This window comes from Podarcis gaigeae (genome assembly GCF_964106915.1).
Source record: "Podarcis gaigeae genome assembly, chromosome: 4".
In the NCBI taxonomy this organism is placed as follows: domain Eukaryota; kingdom Metazoa; phylum Chordata; class Lepidosauria; order Squamata; family Lacertidae; genus Podarcis; species Podarcis gaigeae.
This window is the reverse complement of record NC_139677.1, coordinates 24,663,967-24,681,157: the sequence shown is the minus strand read 5'-3', so window position 1 is coordinate 24,681,157 and position 17,191 is coordinate 24,663,967. Positions and strand designations below refer to the sequence as shown.

At 40.5% G+C, this 17,191-nt stretch overlaps 1 protein-coding gene across 2 annotated transcripts in view; it reads right to left on the bottom strand.

Moving 5' to 3' along the window:
• PCCA (propionyl-CoA carboxylase subunit alpha) overlaps positions 1–17,191 on the bottom strand; it is a 236,867-nt gene that overhangs the window by 50,936 nt on the left and 168,740 nt on the right. For both annotated transcript variants that reach the window (XM_083735288.1, XM_083735287.1), the window contains exons 20-21: positions 12,568–12,666; positions 4,238–4,291 (exon numbers count right to left, since the gene is read on the bottom strand). In XM_083735288.1, the coding sequence (XP_083591414.1) occupies positions 4,238–4,291; positions 12,568–12,666 (153 nt within the window). The remainder of the gene's footprint in view (positions 1–4,237; positions 4,292–12,567; positions 12,667–17,191) is intronic.

The following is a 17,191-nucleotide window of genomic DNA, read 5'->3' as shown; positions in this document are numbered from 1 at the left end:
CCTTATATACTCCAGTTCTAGGGCACTACTTGTATTCCAACTTTGTTATTACTGAATTTCTTTGTTACATCCCCATTACTGCTTCTTAGCCTCCCCCCCCCCCCCCAGATAAGCAAGAGACACAGGAAGGAACCTGTATGAATGTGCTGCTCACATTACAATTTGCTATGCTAATGTTTACTGAGCTTTGGACTGATATTCAGGAGATGGACCACACGTGCATGATATTTCCTATGCTAATCAAGACCTACCACAAAAGCTCTGCTTTGTTACTTCCTTTGGGGGGGGGACACACTGGATAGCGCTACATGATACTCAATAAATATAAAATGGCAAGGATAAACTTGGCCAAGCTGAAGAGATGAATAATCTTATTTTTAATTTACTTAACATATTTTAACTGCCTCTTGGCTCTCTATTAAAACCTCATAAATTGGCCTTTGCTAAATGCTAATGAAAGTTACCCTTTCATTGCTATGGCAAAGGAAATTCAGTATCTGCTGCTCTGTAATATTCCCCGCCTGCTGCTTCATTTACTTAGAAAATAAGTGGGCAAACGTGACCATTCCTTCCCTTCAACCATAATTATGTATGGTCTGTTTCTTGAAATTTCCTTCACCATAGTACTGAACTGGTAAACTTAATTGGCATTCAGCTAATGGTCTTAGGGCCATTTCAAACACAAACAGAGGGGGAAATATTTATGCACTGCATGGTTCAGAAAAATAGTCAAAATACTACTGAAATCACCTTTCCATTACTTCCGGAATGAATTATTACACCCAATTTTACTAATTTCACTGACCAGTATTCAGCAAAGAGATGGGTCTGACCTATCCTCCTTCCTATCATCATCACAGTTCAGGTGAAACGAACCACAGAGATCACATTTTTACAAATGCTAAGTTTCCAGAATAAAAAATATTCCACACTCCAACCATATGTGTAAAAGCATTTCCGAAAAAAAATTGAAATAAAATGTCTCCCAAAATAAAATGGCATTTCAGATGCAATAGGAATAATTAGTGGCACTTCGCAAAAATTTAAAAAATAAAAACAGAACCAGGTATAATTTGAGGGTAGTGTGCATTTAGCAACATTGGTCTATCCTAAAAATAAGGGCTTCAATCTTAAACAATAAAAGCGGAGTAATATGAAAGTTGCATATATTTTCTACATGCCAAAATCGACTTCCTTTTACAGTTGCAAACATCATATATCACTAACTTCATAAGGAGCCCCTAGGGAAACCCAAGTACAAAAGCAATCTCTGAGTAGGCCCATGCCACACACTGGACAATGTGGTCAAACGCATTTCATATCCAGAGGGAGGAAAGGAGGGGGGAGAAGGAAGCAATGCGACTAGAACAGAGTCACAAGGCAGATGGCCAGTTTTATTAATCTGACCTTATTTGTCCAAGACCAGATCAAGAGAACTGCTAAATGTGCTGATGCTTCAAAATAATCCACAAACCCTACAGATCTTAGATTTGCATATTTAAGATAAATACCAGATCCATTTGGAATTTCTATCAAGGATTTTGAAGATGTCTAATAGTCTTAATGACAATTTATCCAGGGTGAACACTTTGTACGGTCTTATGCACATCTTAAAGCAACTGCTCTATTGGGCTAGGAACTTTTCATTCACTATACATGGTAAGCGTACAGAACCGTGTGTCAAAAACAGTCTTTGTGTATCATCCCCCATGATCTCAGATGACGATGCAGCACAAGCTTCATCTTTTGCTAATTAAACGAATCAATTAAGAGACTATTGTTGCAACTGTGTAACTGCTGTTCTATAGTGGCAATAACAACCCCACAGGGAGGTCTTTTACTACATTAAAATGCTGTCCTCTACAACTCCATCTGATATTATTAGAAACAGTTATTTGCGTCTTGCTGTCATATTAGTAGCAGCAGCATATTATGGAAATATGCAGACCAGAATGGTCCCAGTATGAGATCAGGTTTGGTTTTCAGCCTCCAAGGGTACAAATGCTGAAAATTCCAAAGTTCCCCAAAGTTCATTAATGGAACTGATAAATTTACCAGCACAGCAGCCATTTAGATGCTAGGTAAGGGTCACACATTTGCATACTTTCCTGCTAAGCTGATACAATTCAACTAGATAAATTATCATATTAAGTTTACCCTCCTGAGTTAAACTGATGGAGTTCAAAATTGTTTTCGATGGTTGTCATTAATCGCTGTTACATCTTAAATGCTTGCTTTGAAATCTAATTGTGGTGGTGTGCCAAGGGTCATATTAATAGCATTCTTCATGCTAAAGCTTTGTAAAAACATGTTTATTTTACTGATATCACTGAAGCTTAAAAGAATAATGAGAAATGAAGTATATTTATTATCAATAAAAACTTAATTTAAAATGTACTTTGTGAGATTTAAATTAGGTTTATCTATTTCATTTTTATTTTGTTTCATTAAGCTCCCTGGTTAAGCTTCAGAACCATATAAAGGAATATTCTTCTACAAGTCAAGCTGCAGTGGTGACAATCCTGTTTAAAAGAGGCAGGGGTATTCATTTCTCCTCCACCGTCTGGAAAGGTTCAAATTATACCACACGCCTAAGTATGGCAGAGAGCAACAGTTTTAAAAACATACGATATGTTTTTAATTCCTTCCCAACCAATCTGTCTTTGGGCAGAACTATATATGAATGTGTGAATATGTGAGCCATCATCTGATGGCTACAACTAGAGAATAGCTGCAGGGCCAACGAGGGTGGGGGGAAGCTAGTACAAATTACCAGGGCCCAGTAGTCCAGAAGAGGACTAAAACTGAACAGATGCAAGTCCAAATCTCCAATCAGGCATAAGGCTCAGGGCTGATGCAAGGATAAGGGTAGTGTGCGACTATGCATGCCCAGCAGTCCAGAAGAAGACCTGACTACTATGTGTTTTACGTAATCCTTAACAAGATAAATATGTCATGATCAATGCACACACAATTCTGAACAACTTGCAAATTTGTGCTGTGAACAGAGCATTTCCAAGTATTCTCGACTCTATGTGAATATTTGCTTCTGCACTTTGACAGTATTATAGTGCAAACTCGTTTTATTATGTGCAGCTGCACTTGTATGTTTTTGTAATGTGTATACAACAAAGTTGTGTTGCACATATACACTTACAAGTGTATGGTTAGTTTAGCAACAATCAATCATGTGGGTGCAGAGAAAAAGGAAAGGGGAGATTAATATTTTCCCTGCATGCTGCTTTCCCTCTGAATCTGCCCTAAAGTTGATTTTCTTCCAGCATAATTCCAGATGTTCCCCATCAAACAACCTTCAAGATTTCCTTGAGGAGGGCAGCAGGTGAGTAAAGCCTAAAGCTTTGATATTAATATTTTATTTGGTTTCAAGATTCAAAATGACATCTTAATACTAAATAATTATAATCCTGTTTAAAAAACTAATGACTTCCCACTCACCCATCCTCAATATTTATAAATGTAATTACAAACAACTGCATTTTAAAGTTCCCACATATCAAGTTTCATCCTCTTTAACAGGTTTCTTAATATAATCTAATATTTTCTTTCCTTGAACTTCAAACCCCACTAAAGCGGATCCTCCTCAACTCTGGCTCTGAACTTCCTCTTTCCAAAGTTGATTTTCCACAAAAGCATCCTTCAGGATTTCGTTACATACATTTGCATGTTATATACAACTCTGCAGATATAATGTTTTGAGCATGTTGGTTCCAGTTTCAAAACAAACAAGCTGCATAAACAGTTGGGCTGTGTTAGAGAAGCCCAACACGCAGTGTGTGTGTGTGTGTGTGTGTGTGTGTGTGTGTGTGTGTGTTTCTGTGTGTGTAGCATTAAATGTAATTTTTTTTGTGTGTAGCATTAAATGTAATATTTTATTGACAGAATGACAAGGTTGAATTTAGGTTGGATTTTTGTTATAATGGATATTGTTTTTATACTGTGCATAGTGTACACTGCTTAGAGATAGTTAAAACATTAATTGGCTCAGAAATGCATATTATTATTATTATTATTATTATTATTATTATTATTATTATACTGCACTATACCCACAGGTCTCATGGTGGTTCAAAATAACCTAGTGTTGCTGTTATTTCTTAATTTATATGCTGCTGAATTGCCAAGTTGGGTTCTAAGCACTTCACAAGCATAAAACTGATTACAAAAAGTCCACATACAAACACACACAGAGAGAGAGAGAGCAGATATTAGTACTCACCACTGTGCCAAGGAACTGAATGCTAAGATTTCCACCGGCATCACGGGAAAGGCACTAGAAGAAACCAATGAACAGCAATTACATTATGTTCTATAAACAGAAGTGATAGTTTCCCCCATTCCAGAGTGCTAGCAAAGTTACATTTTGTGAGACAAGGATACATATACAAAAAGGTATTTACTTCAGGAATAGGCTGAGTTTGCATGCAATGCTAAGCCTAACCATGGCTTAACATGAACAGGTAAGTGTGACGGTATTCATGCTAAACACTGCAGCCACTTTGCTCCTCACCTGGTCCTGCTACTGTTGTGCTAACCAGTTAAGCCACAATTTGGCTTACTGCTGTGTCTGCACCCATGCGTGTGGTTTGCATTTTGCAGACAAACTAGGAGCAGTATGTCATAGAACAAACCTTGGCTACAGCTCATGATATCTCTGGAGCAAAGCAAAGCATAAGCTCAGGTTTGACTATAATGGGTTGCAGGACAGCAGCAAAGAGGGAAGTGGCTCTAGGTTTGGCTTAGCCTTATGTGCAAACTGACCCAGGACTCTACTTGAGCCAATACAGATTAGCGGTTAGAGTATTAAAACTGAAGAGATGCAAGTCCAAATCTTCAATCAGGCATAAGGCTCAGGGCTGATGCAAGGATAGGGGCAGGGGGCAACTATGCATGCCACCCTGAACTACTTGGGGGAGGGGCAGGGGGTGCCATCTAAGAGGGGCCGAGGGGCCCCCCAATTTTCAAGGATGCACGCACCAGCCCGCTCAATTGGGGGGGGGGGGCAAGCCAGCACACCTGAGCAGGGAGGTACAGCAGCAGCAGTAATTCTGAAGATCTCATTTACACTTCCCCTACAAGATTAACATTCTTATTAAAAAGTAGGTTCACCTCCACTTTGAAACAAAGATGAAAAATCGCTCATATTCAAAGCAAGAAGCCTGATCCTTCTGTTTTCACACAACAAACCATTAAGAGGGCAGAGACTAGCGTAGAATATATTAACAGTAAATTGGACTGCAAAAGTCATGAACGGCAAATGTTCTTTGAGAAGCTTTGACATATGGTATTTTAATTGTTAGTTCCTTATTTTCCACATGGTATTTTAGTCCCACCATAACCCTGCAAGGTAGATTATGCAAAAAAATAGCAACGAGTTTCACAACTTTCCAAGGATTTGAATCTGAATTCCCCCATGCCAAATTCAATACTTAAAACTACAGGAACATCGCTTTATGCAATTAACCTGAAAAAGCATAAAGCCTTGTAGGGAAATGTTATATAAATGTCTGTTTATGTTCACGTTTGAAGGAAAAAATAGTATGTGACCTGTGTGTTTGTCCATGTCTGAGGCCTACTATACCACTGGCCATAACTGCTTGGTGAAAAATTCGGAGTGGAGAAAGAGACCTTCACTTTGGCAATTTATTATCTGGAACAGGCAGATTCAGTCTAATAGGTCTGGGTGACAGCAGACTGGCTGGATGCCCTACTCAGTTGGGAGTTAACTGATGGTGAGGAACACAGTTGACATTGGTCAGCAGAGGAGTGGTAATAAAAGGAGTTGATGAAGGGTGTGTAGAAAACTCACCAGAGAATATTAATACCCAGTGTCATATTAATACTTGTCTGGTGAAGATCGTAAGATGGAAGCTGGTGTTAGTCTGAGAGGCTGCCTCTGAAAAGTCTTAGCAGAGGAAGGTTAGACAAGTAGGGTTTTTAAGTTAGCCAAATCAAGCAGCCAGAAGTACAATCCGGAGGCAGTTTGTCCCTAGCTGCTGGACTGGGATGTGGGACAATTTGGCTGGGGTGGAGATTTAAGGAATTTGGCCTCAGGTAAATAAAAGCCACTTAGAAGCTGCTGTCAGTGCCAGTGTCTCTTGAGTCTCCACAAACTGTCAACGAGCACCTTCAAGATCCCAGTGTAAATATCAGTATTCCCTTATAGACATAATAGTGAATCCTGACTCCACTCGGTGTCCATCTCATGCCTAAGCCTACATCACGAGCTACTAGGAGGTCCCAAAAACAATCTGTGAATTGGTAGCAGTGAAAAATTTGAAAAGCACAGGTGCTTAAAGCTAATTAGAGAAAGTAAGGTGGAGGAACAGGTATCCGTTACATCTGTGAAGTTCTAAACACACAGGAAAATAGAATAATTGCAAAGCTATGTATGTTATCTAAAATATTTTAAAGATCTGCAGCACAGACAATCTGCTCTGTACAAAGCAATGTTTACTGGCAGCAAGTCTTCCTTCTAGACATCCTCTATAGCAGGGGTCAGCAAACCTTTTCAGCAGGGGGCCGGTCCACTGTCCCTCAAACCTTGTGTGGGGCCTTACTATATTTTGAAAAAAGAACGAATTCCTATGCCCCACAAATAACCCAGAGATGCATTTTAAATAAAAACACACATTCTACTCATGTAAAAACACCAGGCAGGCCCCACAAATAACCCAGAGATGTATTTTAAATAAAAGGGCACATTCTGCAAAAACATGCTGATTCCTGGACAGTCTGCGGGCCGGATTTAGAAGGTGACTGGGGCCAGATCTGGCCCCCGGGCCTTAGTTTGCCTATCCATGATCTATAGCAACACTTTATGAAGCAACACCTTCTTCGAAATCTCTTTTTCTCAGCTGATGGGTCATTTAGTGGCACTCCAATCTTTACAACCACAGGAAACAAAGGAGAATGTGCCAAGTCTTGACATATTTCAACTAATGATTAATGGAGTGGAAAATATGGGAAACAAAATTTCATACAAAAATCCTGACATTTATGTTTATAAGGGAAACAGGAATATACACTTTTCCCCACAGACTGGGAGAAACACAATCAAGTTTTGGAAACAGCAAAGGAGAACAAAGTACCAGCTGCTTACAATGAAGCAACCGTATGCCAAAACAAACAGGTACAGAATACTTGATAAGCTGTCACAATTGAATCTAATTTTTTTAATGGAATAACCTTCTCCCACATTAAACATCTTGTCATTGATTTCACCACCACCACCCCAGGTTTTGCAAACTAGACTTACTGGGGTTTTTTTTCCTGGTTTTGCGAACTACTTACTAGTAGGAGCCATTTTCCAGTCAGGGTTGGTTGGGAATAGGAGAAAGAAGAGGGGGGAAAGGAAGAAGATAAGGCAACAGGTCCTTGTTATTTAAAAAAATGAATAAATGAGAGGTGGGGAAAAGAGAAATATAAGAAGCTAAGGAAGGAGAGAAAGAAAAACAAAGAGGAAAACGATATGTGCTTTAGTGGAGGCAGGGACTAAACTGAAGGATGAAGGAGAGAGAAGAGTCATGCAAGTTAACCAGCCACATATCCCTGCCCTGGGTGCTCGAAAGGGGTAGAGCCCAATAAGCAGATGTCTCCCATGCAAACCTGAAACCCTGCATTGCAAATATGGTCCCCTGATGCACCAGTTCTTACAATGCTGGCTCCATCTCCTTGCCCTTTTTACCGCTTGCATACTCAGAGAGGGTGAGTGAACAGGAACAGTGTTAGAAACTGAGATATGAAATCTAGGAGCTACATGGCACCTTAAACCTAGGTTATGGGTGCAACAACAGAATGTCTAGGCGCACTTTTTTTAATAACAAGAATACAAAGCTGAAAAGGGATGGACTGCAGCTAAATTATTATGTTCATTTTTCACATGGTCTAGACCTTCCCCTGCCCACCCCCCTAATATTCTTAAGAGAGTCTCTTCTCCGGTCATCCAAGAGTGGCTGGAAGTGGGGGAGGCAGAGAAAGATCCTCCTTTCCTTCCACTCTGCAGTTTTAATCTGAAATCTTAGGCGCAGTACTGGGCCCAGAGCTCGCACTAATGAGATTCCCTGTTGCAAAATGCGCCTAGAACAATGGGAGTTTCGAACACTGAACAGGAGGCAGAAACATCCTCCAAATCACCTGGAAGACCATTTCAGGACTTTAGCACTTACTACCTGTAACTGAAGATAAATTTCAATGTATTGTGGTACACAGTGTTTTGTGTGTGTTTGTTTTTTTAAACTACCTACCACCAACCCACCCCTTGCTTTTATCAGATGTTATTTTGTTGCTGCTGCTGTTAGTGTTGTTTGGACAATTAAAAATATTATTATTAAAAATAGAGCGAGAGAGAAAGTGCACCACTGGTTAGTTCAGTTGGTTAGAGCATGGTGCTAATAATGCCAAGGTTGCATATTTGCATATGGGCCACCTGCATATTCCTGCATTGCAGGGGGCTGGATCAGAAGATCCTCAAGATCCCTTCCAACTCTATGAATTCCCTTCCAAGATCCCTTCCAACTCTATGATTCTATGAATAGGCAGGGACAATAAGGAGGTGTTGCAGCAGAACCAGAATGCTCTGGAGATTGACAGCAGGGCCCCTGCAGGTTGTGGCCTTTGGCAAGCGCCCAAAGAAGCCTACCCAGGAACAATGCTTTTGATTTCAGGGGCAGTTTCACATTCAGATTGCATACTTTAATTCATTCAATGTTTTTAAGGCTCTTCTGGAGCTGAGGCTACATTGTGTGGCTTAGAAACCTTGGCATCAGATTCCGCTAATAGATTCTTGTCTGGAAAACACTGCAGTTGTTGAAAAGAATCCAGATATTTGTAACAGCTAGCATAGGCCTATTTCAACAGGATTTATGACTCCTCTAAACTTGTTGAGTGCCCTAATCAACACACATTATCTGAAATGCAAAAATCAGAACACTTCAAGGTGTGAATGGAAAAGTATGATGTACTTAATGAGCATACAAGAAATGCTGATTATGGAGCAGCTGCAAAGTGCCAATTATTTGGCAGCTCTTGCTATACAAGCAATGTTGACCTTTCCATCTTTGCTCTTGGTAAATTTTGTTTAGAATAATTTGCGACACAGCATCCGAATTTGTACAGTAGGGCAGGAAGGCAGGAAGGAAGGAAGACCTATGACACTCAGGGTGAGAACCTGAGAGAGGGAAAGTTTGCTTTGGTGGTAACAGAAGGAGGATTGTTGTAGCAGTATTACTGTCTTCCACAGGACAGCATGGGATGCACCTCTTCTAGGTAAAGGGACCCCTGACCATTAGGTCCAGTCGTGGCCGACTCTGGGGTTGCGGCGCTCATCTCGCTTTATTGGCCGAGGGAGCCGGCGTACAACTTCCGGATCATGTGGCCAGCCTGACTAAGCCGCTTCTGGCAAACCAGAGCAGCACACGGAAACGCCGTTTACCTTCCTGCTGGAGCGGTACCTATTTATCTACTTGCACTTTGACGTGCTTTCAAACTGCTAGGTTGGCAGGAGCAGGGACCGAGCAATGGGAGCTCAGCCCGTTGCAGGGATTCAAACCGCTGACCTTCTGATTGGCAAGCCCTAGGCTCTGTGGTTTAACCCACAGCGCCACCCGCGTTCCTGCACCTCTTCTACTGGGCCTTAATTTATTATCTTGTGGCCCAGCTGCACACAGTGATTTCAGATGATTCTGCTAGGATATGTCTGGATGGGCAAGTAGATACGAAGATGCTGCCCCAATTTCAAAAGGCACAGAACTGACACTGACAGCCTAAGGAAACTGAAAGCAGAAATATGTTCATTCGTAATTATATTGGAAATTTATGTTGTTTCACAACCAGAAGAGCTGCTGGCACAACTGTTATAGATGAATGATTGACCTTTATGGAGACAGGCATGAAACCATGCAACAATTATGCTAAAGAATACAATGAACATAAAATTTGATTTAGTAAACTTATACCCCACTGCAGGTTTTTCTTTAATTGATATACAAGTGAGGTTAAATGGTTAGATGCAAACCCTTGTTGCAGTGCTTGTTCTCATAGGTTTTCATTGAAATTCGAACCAATTTCTTCTAGATTTAGAGAGCCTCAACAAGAAACACTTGAACTTGATTCTTGACCTATGCAAGAATGAATTGTCCTATCATTCTCTTCTGGAAAAAACTATTTTCAAATCCCACTCCTCTGAAGAATGCAGCAGCAAATTACAGACGCGTCATTTAAAAGAGGAATAACTACATTACAGTGATGTGGAAATATGACCCAAAGACTCAGTCAATGGGCATTTCTACATCTCATCGGAGCTGGAAAGTAGGCAGTAATAATCAGCCTGGTAATTATCTAGAATGAGAAATGGGAATACCCAGATGACTAGGATATGATCATATTTTTACAGCTGAAGAGAACAATGAAAACATTATTTCGGGGCAGTCAGATGAGAATGACAGTGACTAACAATGTTGCAAATGTTTTTGATTCAAACAATGAGCACAATTCAGCCAAGGATTTTTAAAGTATTAACTTTGCAGAAGTGATTAACTTTGGCAGGGTTATGCCCAACATTTTTTCCAGTGCCTAAAAAAAAACATGTATATTACTAAAACTGATTAGGCCCGACAGGGCAAGAACCAGCACCTGGCATCCTTGGGCAGCTGTCAGGGACCACGTGTCCCAGCAGGGCCCACAGCTGAGGTCTGCCCTAGGCCCCCATTAAAAAAAGCCTGAGCAGAATTGGACAGCTGGGTCTAGCTACCATATTCCCACAATGCCCTTGATGCAGCATCACTCCACAATATTATGGGAAATTAAATTGCAGCTAGACTCAGTCACTTGCTGGTTCTTATACATGGAGCTTAGAGTGTTTGGCTTACTTGGTGGTTACAAACAAGGAGAGAGTCCCAAAACAGAGGAGGGGGTATCACCAGAGATCACTTTGTCCTGGACTCTCTCAAACTTTGGCCTGGCCCTTCCCCAAGCAGGCACAGTGTCCACGTGCAAGGACGTCCCTTAAGCTTGAAGAGAGCTCTGTCATATTCCCCGGTGGGCACAAAAGATGCCCACCCTGGCACTCCTCCTATATTCTCAGACAGCTCTTCCTCTCTACTCAGGAAACTCAGGCAAACCGTGGAGCTCATATAGCTTGCCTGGGTAGAGTAGAAGCGACGGATGGGGAATATGGAGATATGCACACAGTACTCTCATTCTCTCGCATCCAGCTGTACTGCTGGGTGCACACAGCACCACACTGAAGATGGGAGCACAGTTTTGTCAAGTTCTACAGTGGTACTTCAGGTTACATACGCTTCAGGTTACAGACTCCACTAACTCAGAAATAGTGCTTCAGGTTAAGAATGTTGCTTCAGGATGAGAACAGAAATTGTGCTTTGGCAGTGCAGCAGCAGCAGGAGGCCCCATTAGCTAAAGTGGTGCTTCAGGTTAAGAACAGTTTCAGGTTAAGTACAGACCTCCGGAACGAATTAAGTACTTAGCCTGAGGTACCACTGTATAGTGATATCTCCATGCGCAAAAAAGATCATAATAATATGCAATAACTAACACAACAAAATAAAAATAAGGGACAGCTAAGAGGTGCTTTAGTAGGGTTCCACAGCATTTGTTCTCATCGGACTATTGGTTATATAAATCAGTCCTTGCTCTCCCACTATTAGAACCAGAATATTCACTAACAGGGAAGCATCTTCAGGCCAAGAGGGCAATGAGAAGCATCTTAAACTGCTTACACATTTTACCTATTAGACCAAGATATTTTAATAAAGTGAATATGGTAGATATGGTAGATTGGTTCTTATGGCAATAATGCTCCTTTGCATATTTAGTGATGACATACATACATATCAATTACATGAATTCATATAAATATGGACGATTTTAAGCCATACTGCTGCTAATAGTGTAAACTTGTGCCCTGTAACTTGGATTACCCCAATTGCCACTATTTAACATTAGGATATAACAGTGAGTCAGTTTAACATTTTAGTCCCAAAGAAGTCCTCCCGCCTCCAGGACAAGGATTCTCCAATGACACCAGTAATTGTAGACCCTATCTGAAAATGAACTGAGGAGATCTCACCCATCACTATGGTGGGTAGGAAAGGCCTAACAATAACAATCCATCATGGGAGATCTTTCTTAATTATTGCTTAATGGAGCATTAATTAGGTGGGCAGAACATGTACTAAGTCTGAAGAGAGTGTGGGTGTGAGTCAGTCCTCTGGGGAAAGATAGCTGCTTCCTGAAAGGTGAATCATAAGTCTACCATCATAAGATTCTCAGGATTTCAATTTATAAATTACCAGGACTTCAAAAATTATCCAAAAAGATTTAACCATCAGACAAAATGTGACATGGTGAATGGAAATACTCCTCCTACGTGCATATGGATCTCGGCAAATACAAACTAAATAGCAACAGTGCAAGATTCCCCACACTGCCTTCAATGCAAGTTAAGAATGTGCAAATATATTATGGAATGCAGCCAAATTTCCAGATCTACAAAAGGTATTTAAAAAGCAGTAGCAGAAGAATGTTTACCTGTATAGTCCTCTGAACACCATTTACATTGACAGACAGCAGGGCTGAAGCCAAGTTCCACTCCCCAGTCACACTAAGTTTTATCCCGTCGACGTCCACCTGTTGTGACACCAAAGAAAACTGTTACGATAAAGCCAGACAAGAAACAGATCTCAAGTTCATTACTGCATACAAAGGAGCAACCATATTAAAACAGATGGCTCCCAAGCAACCTGTCATGTTTACTGCTCCTGCCACAAAAGACAAGGTCTAACAACAGAGTCTTCTTGGCATCTCTGGGGAAGAGGTGAAGGACCTGTGAACAGCTGCCTGTGGAGGGCTGTAAGTAATTTTCACAAAGTAGCAAACGCCCATCCAACTTTTAAACCGTATCTGGACATGCTACATTTACAGTAATTAGACAAGCAACGCGTATGAATTCTACTGACACTTGGCAACCCACATGAGAGGCCTTGCATATAATATGCTCTCCAAGGACCAAACAAGAACTTTTTTTCTACATTTTAATGAAGGCCTCTCACATGGTTTTCTTAAAATAAGCCAGTACTTATCTCAACGTCCATTCAAACTTTTATATTTCTGTTGTGTTCCTCCTTTAGTAACTACTTACCTGCAGAATCATATACGTTCCTATGAAAAGACTCAGAAAGCTATTTCTTTAATAACATGCAAAGAAATAACTTTTATATAGAAAGCAAACTCCCTGCAAAAAAACTGGAAGACTGTCAGTGCCCCATTCTCTCCCCCACCCACCCAAGAAACTCATATTTTTAACTACTGGACATACAAAAAAAATAGGACCACAGAATTAAAATATCACTGCAATTTAAATTATGATTTGTGTTTGAACAAGCTGTTATTTTATACAGCACAGGGTACAAGTGTTAAACTTCAGCAATATTTCCTTTCACTATAAATTCAAAGCAAATGGAAAATACATTTAGTTTTCCAAAATTCAACTCAAAAAACCTCTCTTTTTTAAAACCAGGATCCATCCATTTCTTCCCCCAGCCTGTATGATCTGGAAATACTTATTTTAAAAAATTCAGATTAAGAAAAGCACTTACTGGACAAAACTAACGAAATAAAAATTTGCAAACTTCAATGCTGCAGCTCCATAAGCAGTTCGGGGCAGACACATGGGTGCCAACTGGGAACTATCATTCATGAAGAAAGACAGCACCTCAATTTATCATTAAATTCATTGTGAGATATAGTATGAGGTATTACTTAAAGCAGAAATACTTTCAATACTTTCCCCTTGTATACCAACTTTTCCAGCTATGGAAATTTAGTAGGCATAGCACCTATCCTTAAATTCAGAATGATAAAAATGAAATAAGTGAAGTTCATTTCCTCCTAATGATAGGGGGATTCTCCCTAAAAGTTAAGCACCTCCCATCTCTTATCACATATTTGAAAAAAGCTATACTAGGCCTGATCTGCTTTCTACAATCTCCTCCAAATGTGAAATAATCATTAAAAATGGGGGGGGGGGGGAGTCAACAATGATAAACCCGGATTAAGCACTTTGGACCATTTACTTAATGTTACCAATGAAGCCACAATAACTGGGTCCAAAGCTTTAGATCTTATCAAATACTTATTAGTGGAGCGTCAATGGCCTACTAGAATGTAACCTGCTCATCCACAGTGTTTCCTCTTTTTTTTATTCATCCAACGAACAATGGTGGTTGTTTTCTGTATAGGCTGCATCATAATCAGATAGACAGATATGATTCATAAAACTTAAGAGCTCACCTGAATACGGCAATACCTCCCTTCCTTGCAGGCCTATGCGGGACAAAGGGGCAGCCAGGTACACTTGCCCTAGGTTTTTTAATTTTATTTTTCAGTTTATAACTTTATTCTAACAAGACTCCCACCCTGGGCCTCATACAAGATCTGCATGGACCAGCTTCTTTCTCAGTGTTCCTGATTCTGTTGGCATAGATGCACTGAGTTTGCTACTTGAGAGTGTGATCTTAAATACTAAATATAAATGCTAAGACACCTGGGTGGCTTTAAAAGAGTATCAGACAAATTCTTGGAGGAATAGGCTATCAACGGCCACTAGCCACAATGGCTATGTTCTACCTCCACGGTCAGAGGCATTATGCCTCTGAATACCAGTTGTATGTGGTTGTCCTCATGTCCTGCCTTCCCACAGGCATCTGGCTGGCCATAGGATGCTGGACTACTAAGCCATTGACCTGCTTCTGCAGGCTTTTCTTATGGAATTTGTTTGATGCAGTAATTGAATTAAGCATTCCAGCTGGGAAGCAGCGAATATCAGGGTAATACCATAAAACCAAAATCTTCCTTTTAAGAAAAAGAGTCTGGAAACCAAGCCTTATGAGAAACAGTTGAAGGAGCTGGGTATGTTTAGGCTGGAAAAGAGGAGACTGAGAGGAGATATGATAGCCACCTTCAAATATCTCAAGGGGTGTCGCATGGAAGACGGGACCAGCCTGTTTTCTCCTGCTCTGGAGGGTAGGATACAAACCAATGACTTCAAGTAACAAAAAGAAGGTTCCAACTAAACATCAGGAAAACATTCTGAAAGCTGTTCGACAGTGGAACAGACTCCCTCAGGAAGTAGCGGACTCTCCTTCCTTGGAGGTTTCTAAGCAGAGGCTGTATGGCTATATGTCATACATGCTTTAGCTAAGATTCCTTCATTGCAGGGGATTGGACTAGATGACCCTCTAGGTCTCTTCCAACTCTACAATTCTATGATTCTAAAATGGCCCACGGTCCAGCCAGGTGACCCAATCCAATTCCAGTTCTATGTATGTATGTATGTATGTATGTATGTATGCATTTGGAGTGTCCTTCTCAATGTAACGCTGACTACAGTATGCCTGACATCAATTTGCATTACTGGAGAAGTATAAATGGTGCATTAGAAGTTGGGAAAGAGAAAAAGTCTGAAGCAGTAGCATGCTGGGTTACATTAGAATAGAATGGCAAAGGCAATAAAAAGGAAGAAAGGACTGCAAGTTGAGCCTGCCAAGCTGGAAATGATAAAAGTTTATATGACGGGAATATTGATATCAAACCTAGCTACAATGGCAAAATGCATTATTTGCTTTCATTTGTTGACAGAAAAATGGTACCACTTTCACGAAAAAAGGTCACGCATTTCTCTCTTGCAGATAAATGTAAGGTCAGTTTTAAATAGCTTGAAAGCGATTATTGGTACAACCTCAAAAGGAAGTTCAAGTACCTGGGGTTTCAATCTCATTAAAAGATCATTCTTTTTCTCTTTTTGAAAACTTTCCTTTTGTTCATATTTGCACTTACTTCTAAAAAAAGACCCCAAGAGTGAGACCCAGTCCATGAATTACATATCCTGAGGAAAGCTCGGTTACCTATTTATAGATCTTGCCCTTTTCTACCAAACTAGATCAAGTGCTTTATTCAGTACAGTACATGACTGTAGGAGAGAAACTCATTTGCTCCAACTGTCATCAAGGCAGCCTTTTACCTTCTATGAATGAAACCAGAAGATGTTTTGAATCGCTAGACTTCTGCTTCAAATGCACGTTTTTCATATGCATAACACTATACGCCGTACCAGCATCGCTTTCAATTTTTTGAAAGCTTTTTGCAAGTACAGAAAAGGCAGCCAATAACTATGATAGTATACATAAAGCAGACGTTCACATTATCATCACTGCAGTTTCTTTACGTGACAGAGATGCATGCAAATATCTACAGTTGTTCTGCACAACTCTATATTTCCTAATGTTAGAAAGGGGAAATAATATCGTCTGTTCAGCAGAACTGAAATCAAAACATGAATATTTCACCTTCAAACATTCAAAGTGCACATTCAAAGTCAAAAAATGTAGATGGTCTTGTTCATCCATTCAAAGAAGACCCCTGAAGTAGTCAGCTTGCTTACTCTGTGATGTTTTTGTTGGTCCAAATAAAGCTAATACCTACTGTTACTTTTGGATTCAGCTGGATAGTCTCTTATTTAGCTGAATCAAAATTGTAGCTGTTATTTGGATTCCAATCAGCTGCAAATGTATTAGAGATTTAGAACAGCACATCAATGCCAACAAGACTACTTTGTCTGAGAATTAAGTTGGCCATCTTGATTTTAAGACAAGTGATACAATTCTTCCCGTGCTCTTCTTGCTGACTGTTTAAAATCTTCATGTTATGGGGTGGTGTTTCTATCTGCCGTTTAAGGCACCATTGCTCACATGGACCCAGGGCCTGTTGCACCTCAGCTTCTGAGGATGAGCTCTCCTGCTGCACAGATGATCCCCTGGCCATCTTGTCTGAGAGTCCCAAGATCTAGTTGGGTCCTGGACTCTGCTAAGTAGTGGGGGCTTAGCCATCTACTGATAAGGAATCCTCTAGCTGAGCCATGACAATTACCCTCTCTCCCTGCAGGCCCAATGTCCTCCTTTCTGAATGTTTGGGAGCCTTCTGAAACACTGTGGGAGGTAGTGAGGGGGACTGCAGGGGGGAGTGGAAATTGGCAAATGTTACCTCTCCCCCTTCTGCTGGCAGGAGTGTCCCATCATCTCCATGGAACTCTGCTCTCCCACCAACACGAGGGAAGTCTGGATCCAAACTGATGCATGCTATTCTGCAGGGTTTATTA